Raw genomic sequence first — 12,104 nt, forward strand, 5'->3', positions numbered from 1 at the left:
CACATTTAATACAGACAAAACAGTCTCATTTACTAATTAAATGTATTTTAAACGTGATTGTAGAGTTTAACAAAGCGCGTGCTTTTGGACAGAAGGATGGAAAAGTAATTGCTGTAGATATTTTAATGACGCTAGTTAAATATAACTCTTTCATCTCAGTGTACGAGTGAATTGCAAAAAAATTGTACGTAATTAGGCGCAGTTAAGAAGCTGTGATTAGTCTTAACTTAATTGATTCATTTCTGTTACGAACATTAACTATGTAAATTGTATTGTATTGTATTGTATTGTATTTTATTTATTGTACTTAATTCGTACACACATAAGTCTATAGCTATACGCTAACACACTTTCATGCATCTAACTTAAATATAAATGGCTTAACTGTGGTAACACAATGGAATCAATTAATTTTAGACTAAACAGGTGCTTAACTATGTACAATTTTTTTGCAATTCACTCGTACATTAATTTAGTTAATGAACATTAAAAAATACCTTCATCATGTCAAAGCCCTGCATTATTGTCAAAAAGTTTCATTTTGCAGGGACTATGCAGAAATGTTCATTACCTTTTTTTACATTTACATTACTATAATATTGTACGCTATTACTAAATTAATTATCTATGGTAAACATTTTAAGATACATCGGTAACTACTACCTGTGAGTTCCTGTAATTGGCTTTATTTATTCTTGTTGTCTATTGTTAGTTTTAAAGCTAGTTGTTCTCCTAACATAAATAAATAAATAAACTACAAGGAGAGTAAATATTTAGGACTAGACTCACCTTTTTTATAAATGGATTTTATTTTCTAGGGTACTTACGTTCAGCGAATTTTTTCGGCGGATGTTGAGCTGTGTATAGCGATTTTTTTTGGTGAATGTAGTGCAAACAAATACATAGTTGAAGACTTAATTTCACCCCATTGTGATTAATTCTATTGTGTTACCAAAATACATATTCCCATATGAGTAACACAATAATTTTATCTACGAATTAATTAACCATAAATTTAGCTGGTCTAAATTATACTGATTGTATTAATGAATTATCACTACTACTGGATATTACGCCTCACTTGTAAGACTGACTAATTAATTCATCATCATCATATCAGCCAAAAGGCATCCATTGCTGGATATAAATGCCTCCCCCAGACCAACCAATTTACTAGACCTAATTATAGTACCTAAATGGAAAATTTTCATCTTAGTCGGTTTAAATAACAAAGCGCTGAATAAAATACGAATCTTTGTCTTTACAACAAAACAAAGCTTAGGTAAATAAAACAACAAATAAGTTTATCTTATTTATTTTAACGTGCCGCATAAATAAGCCTTATAACAACTCTTACAATTAAAATAAATTACCTAAAACAATTCGAATATTAAGTCGACGGGCTCGCACTTAGAAAAATCAGTCTTTCAGAAAAAAACGTCCGGGCAGAGAGCGCAATGCTTGAAATTCAAATCAAGAAAAAGAACAATGAATTTAAAACATTGCGCTGAGAGAATTGCTAAATGTCAGATCACCACGTTTATCACAAAAAGGCAACGGATCAAGCTGACGTGGTGATCTGACATTTAGCTCATTAACAAAATCAATCGTCACTTGATCGCTTAGCCGCTGTCTAACGTCCAGATGTCCAATCATATCATTGCCATCTGCATTTGATGCATCTGTTGCATCTCAGGCATGACCATGGGCTGTCCCATCTGCCCATACATCTCCATCGGGGTGGGCATGACATACATGGGCATGGGCATTGATGGTTCGCTGACTGCTAAGTCCGGGAACCCGAATAAGCTCTTGATGTAGCGCGCGATGTTCCATAGGACATTGGACGTCTCCGGAACCCTGCACAGTTTGAAAGCATATAGTTTTTTTACAAATATCAATTCAAATGTTGTTACAGCCACGGCCTTTTAAAAGTTTACTAATAGAGCGTAATATCAAGTGAAAACAAAACATTGACTTGGCAAGTCATCACTTTATCAGATTGATTCGTAATATTTTATGACTTGTTGGCGAATTTTTTTAAGTCACGTTTCCATTCACTTGATACTATGACAAAAGATTGCTAAATCAATCTACTTTTAAATAGTAATATTTATTTAACCTAAATATGAAGACTTTTATGGCCATGGTTGTATATTTTTCATTTAAAACCAGATCTGTCAGTAAAATAGACACGTTTGAAAATTATGACAAAATATTTCAGGTATTTATTAGATTAAATTAGATGAATTAATATTATTGCAAATCCGAAATATCATGAAAACGCCATAAATTTTCATTAAATAGCACTAAAAAACAGACCATTCGGTTTAAGTAACTTCCTGGTACAATTTAGGCAAGGAAACCCTATTCACAAAAAATGGGCGTCGGTCCCATATTTGATTTATGCGACACAAGTTGGAAGTAATGGCGAACGCAGCACCTGGCTTTTGGCTAGAAAGCTGATGCGATTAGAGAATTTACGAACAGTTAACACTTTGAAAACAGCAGGCGCGTTTTTATATGAAAATATAAATAAACACGTTAATATCAAAAAGCAATCCTGCTGGGCTTTTTTAATTATAGAGTCACGCTCCGTGATTGTTAAGCCTTTTAGGCTTCTAGCTAAATTGGACAGCCAAGTGGAGCTTACCTAGCAAGTTAAATTTGAAGCCTGTAATTTTGGGGATTATGTAAGTTTACATGTCTATTTTGTTAACAAATTTGATCAAACATAATATCAGACATGATATAGATCACAGTAACAATGACAAAAAAAAAAAATCTTCATGTTAGAAAATACATGTAAACTGTCATCTTGTAGTAGGTGGCATAAGTATATATACATTTTCATTGATATTTACAAACCTTTATTACCCGTGTACCTATTATAAAAATAAATGCAACATTAAATGCGTAAAACCACCACCATTTAAAAATAACATGAAATAAAAATGCGGTAGAGTTTAATGCTTAGTGAAAATGTTTCTTGTGTATCGTTTTTGGCTGTTCTGATTATCTTGTGTTTCTACGTTCTTTCTCTTATGCTTCTTCTTTTGCTTTTTTTTTGGTGGCACGTAAAATTTGCCGAGGTCATCAGATACGCCCATTATGCCGTCTACTACTTCAAGAGTTAGCATAAGAGCATCATACGCTATCGTGTAATACTGTGGTGGACCTTTAGTTTCCGTTCTAAAAAGTTGTGATACCGAATCCATAGAAAATATACTGCTTATATAATCAAAAAAACCCCTAGCTGTGTTATATTGCCTACCTTCAACAGCGATGCTTGAATTACGAAATGAGTTTGTGTATAAATCAGTGACTTCTCGTTTTACTCGAGTCCTTTTTCTTTTTAGAGGAACTAGTGGAGTTATTTCAGTAATAGGATTAATATCATTGGGAATAGTATCTAAATTAGCGACAATAATAGGTTTCCATTCACTAGATTCATTGAAAGTAGACAACACATCATTATTGACAATGTTAGTATTCAAAGTATCTTTCTTGTAAGGGATCAATCTAGTGTTGTTGGTTTTGCTATAAAATGAGTGAGGGTTCACAAAATATTTTACTCTAGGATAGTAATATGTGTTAGGATAGTTATATTTATACTTTTTAGTTTTAACATAATCGTGGAAATCTTTATTATGTTTCATCTTGTCTAAGTCGAGTTTCAGTTCGTTATATTTCTTAGGCCTTTGGCTCAATGATTTTCTATAGGTCATCTTTCGTTGTGCGATGTTCCTTGGTTGCGGCACTAGTATTTCTCTAGGTTTTTTAACCTTTTCTTTCACATCTTCGATGCTCTTCGTCGTGGAAACGTCGGATGTCAGACCACGGAAAGTCGCTGGCATGGCATCGTAGAAAACGTTAGCAATGGGATCAATGAGATTCTTGAAGCCATCGACGATTGGTTCGATGAATTGAAGCAGTTTAGACTTACCATCCCATCTTTCTGATGCCCTGGTGGAATTGACGAGTAAGGTGGGCTGTTGCTGAGACTGCTGTGCACTTGCATCATTCTGCTGAAGCAGCTCATGGGAATGAGGTGCTAAAGCTGGATTGTACATCTCCGGGCCGAATTGGGCATTCATCCCTGGGACGGAGTATGTGTGCTGTGATGAAGCGCTCGGGAAATCGATTGGGTATTGCGAGTAAAGGTATGGATGGTTTTGTAAACCGACGCTGGAATGTGAAAGAATTAAATTTCGTTTATTTAGGTAATACTTCTGCAATTTTACTAAAGTAACCGTAAGCTCTTTTGAGAAAAAGAGCATGAAATTAACTGATACTTAACTAGTAATGTCAGAAGTCTAGTCACGTCAATGTTGTCCAAGCTCGTTGTTAAGTCCCGTCGTCAACTCAATATTCCATCTTGTCCGTCGTAAAATAAAAATTGAACGCAGAACTCGTAACATCGATATTAGGTATCCGACTTTGCAAGTCTAACACCGATTGGAATAAATTACTGTTTTATGTTACAAAAACATTAAGTTATGGATTCGAGAATTATAAGTTCACTTTCTTCTTTTCTCGAACGACAATGGTCACGGTAGGCACACAGGAATTTGTACGTAATTCTGATTATGGATACAGTCGAAAGTAGTTTTCTTGTTAATTCCAGCAAATTGTTTGTCACGGTATCGTTAAGTGAAATCGGTTGAAGTCGCTTGGTAAATATGTACGTGTAGCGTCAGTGCGTGTATGTCAGTCTAGTATTTCTACGTTTGCTTTACAATATGGAAAATTGATAAGAAATGTAAGGATAGTCTTTTCATTGAGATCAGTTGCAGTTGTGCGTAAAAGTCAGTCAGTTCTACTACATTTAGTCTTGGCTTACAACGATTCGTCGAAATGTTACTTTGTTTTAAAAAATAAATTAGGATGCTGTTAAGGAAAAATGTGTCAAACCAAAATAATTTTTAATAAATGTCAGCTTTAAAAGTCAAGTTTTTGAGTTAACATCTTCTTGGAAAATTATTGTGGGTGACGCATTATTGCTTATCAGCATCTTTTTATCTATAGTTTTATATCTTTAGACAAATCGTTGTAAAGCCCAATCTAAGTCTAAATTCAATTACATGAAGAAAAAAAAATCTCTAGAATGTCAATAAGGTAAATTCGCAATTAATAAATGTTTTAAAATTACCGGTTTACATACATTTTGGAACTAAAAACTACTATACCTTGCTGACATTCTTAAGAATTTTTGTTCCATTTTTGCAATGAATTACATTACTGGCCAAACACTTATACCACGTTTTTGCTATATTATGAACTTTAAAATATTTATGTCTCATAAGAAGGAGCGAGTTCTTGTTAGCTCGAAAGAAAAATCCAAATCTATTTCAATGATTAATATCATTTTTAGGGTTCCGTACCCAAAGGGTAAAACGGGACCCTATTACTAAGACTTCGCTGTCCGTCCGTCCGTCCGTCCGTCCGTCCGTCCGTCCGTCCGTCCGTCCGTCCGTCTGTCACCAGGCTGTATCTCACGAACCGTGATAGCTAGACAGTTGAAATTTTCACAGATGATGTATTTCTGTTGCCGCTATAACAACAAATACTAAAAACAGAATAAAATAAAGATTTAAATGGGGCTCCCATACAACAAACGTGATTTTTGACCAAAGTTAAGCAACGTCGGGAGTGGTCAGTACTTGGATGGGTGACCGTTTTTTTTTTGCTTTTTTTTTTCGTTTTTTTTTTGCATTATGGTACGGAACCCTTCGTGCGCGAGTCCGACTCGCACTTGCCCGGTTTTTAATTACATGATTTTATAGCTCATTATAGAAGTGAATATATTATTTGACAGTAACGTCTTAACTAATGAAAACTTCTCAAAATGTCATTGTTTAAGGATAGCAACTACGTTATTTATAGTAAAATTGTGTTGAATACTAATAGTTTATTATTCAAGAGTAACAGAATGAAGCCTCTATTCTATACTTTCAAGGTTTAATACTGTTTTCATTGTTTTAAATGAATGAGAATAATTCCAGTATGCAGGTTTGCCGGCACTGCTTTCATAACAATTATTAAAACATTTTAAATATATTTTAGTAGCATTTGAATAGTAGTAAAATAATAATAATGAAAACTGTAGCTGATTATATGTTTTTAAGATAAGGGACCCAATTCCAATCCTTAAGAAAAATTGAAAATTTAATGAAAATATATTATAAAGCCAATTAATTGTTGTCTAAAATTCAGTATTTTATTTATTTGTCTGCGTAGATAAATTATTTTTAGTTAACAAAATATAAAAATATTTCTTTTACTTTGTACCTATTTTTTCTACCTTAACACGGATAGAGTAAAGCCGATTATTAAAACAATTAACTGAATTTTATTTCAGATATTTAGCCTATGTTTTGCAGATTCAGATTAAAGATAAACCCTAGGTAAGGTGAAGTAGTAGCTTTATTCTAGCCCAGGCGAGGCGCCAAATAATCTATATCCTTACTAAAATTGACCCAGAAAAGAAATTCCTAGGCACATTCGTTTGAAATTACCTAACTTTTGGGATAAACAAGTACTTACATGTATTCAGAGCCCCAAAGTTGAGTTATGAAGGATTATCTACTTAGGAACAGAAATTAAATAGACTACCTAGGTTTTTATTCTCGAGTTATCTGAATTTTATTGGAATCATATGTTTAGATATTATTTTGTAGTTAATTGAATGCTAATTGCATCAGATGTTTGTAATTGTAATAACAATCTTATTGTAAACAAGTTACTTCAAAGAGAGCTCATTATACCCATTTTAAGGTGGCCACTGACGAGCCTTCCAACAGTCCAAATATCGTGGCTGCAATCCAAAATCGGTCCGTGAATGTCAAAAACGTACAATGTTTAATATTAGGATGCCGTCCATTTGGATGAATCCATTGTAACGGCATCCATTTGGAAGGCTCGTCAGTGGCCTGCTTTATATGATTATAAATATCTGGGAGACATATAAAAACTCAAAAATGCGCGTTTTCCTAGAGATAAGACCTAGCTAGATCGATTATTCGCCCCGAAAACCCCCATATAGCAAATTTCATCGAAATCGTTAGAGCCGTATCCGAGATCCCCGAAATAATATACATATATAAATAAACAAGAATTGCTCGTTTAAAAATTGTTAGATTTTGGCTCTATTTATTTATTAGTATTTGCGCCTGAAAATATATAATTGTCTATGTTTTATCTGTATTATTTTTCTATGAAGTTACGTATTTAGTACAAAAGAGTTATTAAGGCTTCAAAGCAGGCAAAATGACCCATTAGACCAGACAGGTCGTCAAAGATGTAATATAAATTCATATTATTACGATATACCGAATTCCACCTGAGCACATCACGTACGAAGAATATTTCCACGTTATAAGAATTTAGCTCCATCATTCTGACAGACTCATGTGTCTTATGATTAGAGATGGGCCGAATATGGACTTTTCCGAATACGAATATTCGGCCGAATATTCAGTTCAGATCATACCGAATACGAATATTCGGTTGGGCTAAAATCCTGCTTAAAACGCTGAAAATATGTTCATACGGGTCTGCGATCTGCACTCCTCGTGTTTTTGACCTTTCCCCTCTGGACCGGCCGGGAATGTTTAAGAAAAACGGAACCGTCTCATGCCTGACCGCAAAGTGCACCTGCCCGCCGGACGCCCTTAAAAATAATTTATTTATTCGGTAAATATTCGGCAGTTCGAACCTAAGAAATCGGCCGAATACGAACATTGAAAAATATGCCGAATACCGAATAATTACCGAATATTCAGCCCATCTCTACTGATTATTTATGATACCTAAGCTGAGCTACATTTATACATGACATTGCTATTAGGTACCTTTTAGAAACCTAAAATGTAGCTCAAAGTACTGAATTAAGCTTTCATGATTTATACGAAAACGGGACTTACGGCCTGATTCGAACTTTAAGATACGTCAAAAATTTGCTAAAGATACGACATAGATTGGATATGTCACAGGGCCCAGAACCGGTATTGAAATACCTGTTAATATCGTTCCAAAACCGTTATATTATTTCGTTCATTAAAAAACCGGTTAATTGATGGAACGCGAACTAAAAAATTACGTTCTCTCTCTCCTAACCGGTAAGAAGAGGGAACGGAACTTTATGGTTCGCAGGGAACGTTATAATACCGGTTAATCTTGGCTTTTGGAGACTCTCGGTTAACCGCAATATACCGAATTTAAATTCGTGGTCATACGTGAAAGAGATAGCAATACTTACTCGTTCTATCTCGCTTCGATATTTTCAATTTAACCGGTTAATTTCGTTCCACAAAAACGGAAAGCGAACGAATTAGGCATAAATCAGTATCTTAATAGAACAGTTCTTTAACCGGTAACCGCAAACGGAAACGAAATCCTTTTCGTTCCCGGGTGAATGAACGAAACCGGTTTCGACACTGACTTATGCGATAGACATCGGTTACAAGCTAATTTTGGCGTCAGTTCCGTCCATCATTCCATTCGAGTTTTGACTGATGCCAGAATGATGGAAAATGGACAAGGTTAGACGATCAGTCTAGATTGACAACAGACTGATAAAATTACGACAATAGACATCGGTTATACGCTAATTCTGGCGTCAGCTCCGTCCATCATTCCATTGTTGCATGGACGGTGACTGACGCGAGAATGACACAAAGAGGTTACACGATCAGTTTCCTATCAGTTTTCTGTCATTCAAAACGTCAGTCCGTTTTGAATTTCGAATATTACCAAAAAAAAATAATTCATCATTCAGAAAGCTGGAATTCATCAGTCCAGACCATCAGTCCATCAGTCCGCGTGTTACACGATAATTCTCCCGTCATTCTGACCAGAATGATGGACTGAACTGACGCCAGAACTAGCGTGTAACCGATGTCATACATATCGTATCTTTAGCAAATAAACAGAGTAGGCATTTTATATAAAAAGTTAGAAATGAATCTTAAGGGGCCCACTGATTAACAGTCCGCCGGACGGTATCGGCCTGTCAGTTGTTCGGAACTGTCAAAATTTTGTTCTAACTGACAGGCCGATATCGTCCGGCGGACTGTTAATCAGTGGGCCCCTTTAGAACTCATATACATAACTGCTAGCGACTGGAGCGAACGGCTGTGGAAGCTCAGATAAACATGGCATCTAGACTAATGTTTATTTATTAAAAATTTTGTTTTTTTTATTATCAAATTTAGGTGGAAATTATTTCATTTATTCGGCTTTTATTTGAAGTCAAAAATTATTACGCTTGTAGTTGCTATCCTTAGAAGATATCGTCAATAGTGGCATCGGGATTTTTACAGATTCTTGGAAATATAAAAAAAGTAGCATTTCATTTTGGAAAAGTGAAATCTTGATTCCTATACATAAATATGGAAGTGAAAATTCCGCAAAAGTCCATTGTTCATTATTAATCAAAACTTACCCTTGACCGTAAGTCTCATAGAGCTTCTTAATGGCCATGCCAACAGTCACCATCAGGGCCAGCTTGCTAGCCACGTAGGCCTTCAGTGTGAGTGCAGTGACCAGGGCCATAGAAAATATGACCGCGCCGGCTGACTTCATGCCGAACATTAGTGGAATGACTGCCTGTAGTACCTTCTTCTTTTGTCGTCTTTCTGTAACATAAATGTAAAACATATAAATACTAGTGGCTTTGTAAGCTGTAGACCTCGCGAACATACATAGCTTACAAATGAACAAATGTATGACTCCGCATAAAAAAAAAGAATCTACAAAAAAAGTTTATTTAATCATCGAACCTGCTCACAAACTTAGACATACCTATACAACTCGCTAGTTAGTCTTAGTACCTACAGTTAATGTAATTAACGGATCTAACCCTATTAAATTTAATCGCGTTAGACCCGTTAATTCGTTAATCATTAATTAGGTATGTGATGAAACGCGAGAGTTTAAAGTGTTATTAGTAGAGTCACCTGCAATAATATGTTACACAACAAAGGCCGCAAAAATATGTGATTCGCTCTTTTTGCGCTACAAATAAGATCGTGTCAGATATTTTTGCGGCCTTCGAAGAGTAACATAATTATTATTGCAGGTGACTGTACCTACAGTTCGGAAACTGGCTAAATGTAAAAATAAATTAGCAGCTCTTACCCTTAGAGCATGTAGTAACTGGAGACGTCATGGCTGTCATTTTCTGTACAAAACAGTCTGCCGATTTTTGCGGGGGAGAGGACGTCAAATGTATTGCCAATTTGCTATTTCTACATGATTTCTACGTAACGTAGGTACAAATAGCCATGTCGGTCCATACAAAAGTTTGCATAATGGCGCAAGGTTTTCGGCAGAGGGGTAAGCTCTTAAAGGCGACTCCAATTATTAAATGCTCTAAGCTTTTACCCATTTCTTTCATAATAAAAAAAGTGTTAGCATATGTTTTCGTCTTACAAATTAATAAACCGGCCAAGTGCGAGTCGGACTCGCGTATCTAGAGTTCCGTACATATGTCCGACTCACGCTTGACTGCACATTTCTAATAGGTTTTCCTGTCATCTATAGGTAAAGAACTATTTTGTGTATTTTTTTCAAAATTTTAGACCCAGTAGTTTCGGAGATAAAGGGGGGAATGGTCATTTTTTGGCTATTTTCTTAAATAATTTCGAACCTATGTATTTTAAAATTATATAAAAAACATGTCCATCTTTGGGTCACTAATTTACATATGTGTACCAAATTTCAAGTTAATTGGTCCAGTAGTTTCCGAGAAAATAGGCTGTGACAGACGGACAGACAGACACGCACGAGTGAGTGTACGGAACCCTAAAAAGTACATATATCAATAATTTCATCTGAAAATAATTGACACTAACCTACTTTCACGATTAAGCATTCTATCAACATTCTCACCGTCATTTATCGAACAGAAATTTGTCCCAAAACACGCGAATTCTTACCACATGAAATGCGTTGTACAATTTTATCTCATTAATAAATATTTCCACTGGAAATATTTCTAGTTATTAGTGACGGTCGAACGGTTCTGTTCCCGTTAAAGGAAAGTAGGGTAAGAGCGGTTAAATGAAGTATGAATATTGAGAAAACCAGGCATGTTATTATGTCCGGTTACGGGTGGACATGGTGCTAATGATGTTGAGAAAATAATGATTACAGATGCGCAAAACGCTTCACTGAGTTGAAAAGATTGATTCATATCTTTCGCTCGTGGTGATATAATCACTCATTTCGCTCATTTCGCTCATTTCGCTCACTTCGCTCAGTGGATCTGTAGACTATATTGTTCAAGAGTGAGTAGAGGGAAATGTCAATCAATCAGATACACGCGACCATAAGTGCGACCAAGATGGCGAATCACGCGATACGATCCCGCCATGTTTTCCCGACACCCTCCGAATTTTTCCGAACCGCTCCGAAACCTATTCGCATCGTCTCTCTTGCTCACTCGCTCGTCACGCTCGGCCGGCTCATTCGAATCATGAGTGAGAAAGAGCGCGCAAGGAATACTGAGATAGATGAGCGAGTTAAATCATCAATGAGTTGAAAAATGAGTGAGTTAAGTAAAAAGATACAGTTCATTCAATTCACTCACTCGTGAACGACACATGTCTAATAATGTTCAGTCGGTTGTACATTCACCTGCAAAAATATGTTACACAACAAAGGCCGCCAACATATTTGACACGATCTTATTTAACAATAACAATAACAATATTTTTATTGACAGTAAAAGTTTAACAAGCACGTTACAGTGAACCCCGCACTAGGCATGTGGCCTGTATCGCGGGGGTCATGATCATCACGAGTTACCAGTGATAAAAATCCCGTTTTACCCTTTGGGTACGGAACCCTAAAAACGTACAATGTTTTAATATTAGGATGCCGTCCATTTGGATGAATTCATTGTAACGACATCCATTTGGAAGGCTTGTCAGTGGCCTGCTTTACAAGGAAGGAGACAATTTATTTTTGGAGTGCGTACGTAAAAGGAGTGATAATGCAAACACATTTTCCCGGTATTTTTTCGTATTGTATGAAGAACGTACGGAAACAAATCCTTTCTATTTTCACTACACTGATAGCATTTGAAGTTCCATTCATAT

At 35.7% G+C, this 12,104-nt stretch overlaps 2 protein-coding genes across 3 annotated transcripts in view; one reads left to right on the forward strand and one right to left on the reverse strand.

Annotated features, from left to right (window-relative positions):
• Positions 1–12,104, forward strand: part of LOC134801045 (uncharacterized) — a 50,273-nt gene that overhangs the window by 16,680 nt on the left and 21,489 nt on the right. The window lies entirely within an intron of this gene.
• The window catches only part of LOC134801022 (uncharacterized), a 46,569-nt gene continuing 35,764 nt past the window's right edge, over positions 1,300–12,104 (reverse strand). The window contains exons 3-5 of one of the 2 annotated variants that reach the window (XM_063773523.1): positions 9,446–9,638; positions 3,947–4,188; positions 1,300–1,860 (exon numbers count right to left, since the gene is read on the reverse strand). In XM_063773523.1, the coding sequence (XP_063629593.1) occupies positions 1,787–1,860; positions 3,947–4,188; positions 9,446–9,638 (509 nt within the window). In that variant the 3' untranslated portion in view covers positions 1,300–1,786. Of the gene's footprint in view, positions 1,861–2,845; positions 4,189–9,445; positions 9,639–12,104 lie in introns of those variants that run through there. The other variant, XM_063773522.1, reaches the window with a different exon arrangement.

The sequence above is a fragment of the Cydia splendana genome, chromosome 21 (assembly GCF_910591565.1).
Source record: "Cydia splendana chromosome 21, ilCydSple1.2, whole genome shotgun sequence".
Taxonomy (NCBI): domain Eukaryota; kingdom Metazoa; phylum Arthropoda; class Insecta; order Lepidoptera; family Tortricidae; genus Cydia; species Cydia splendana.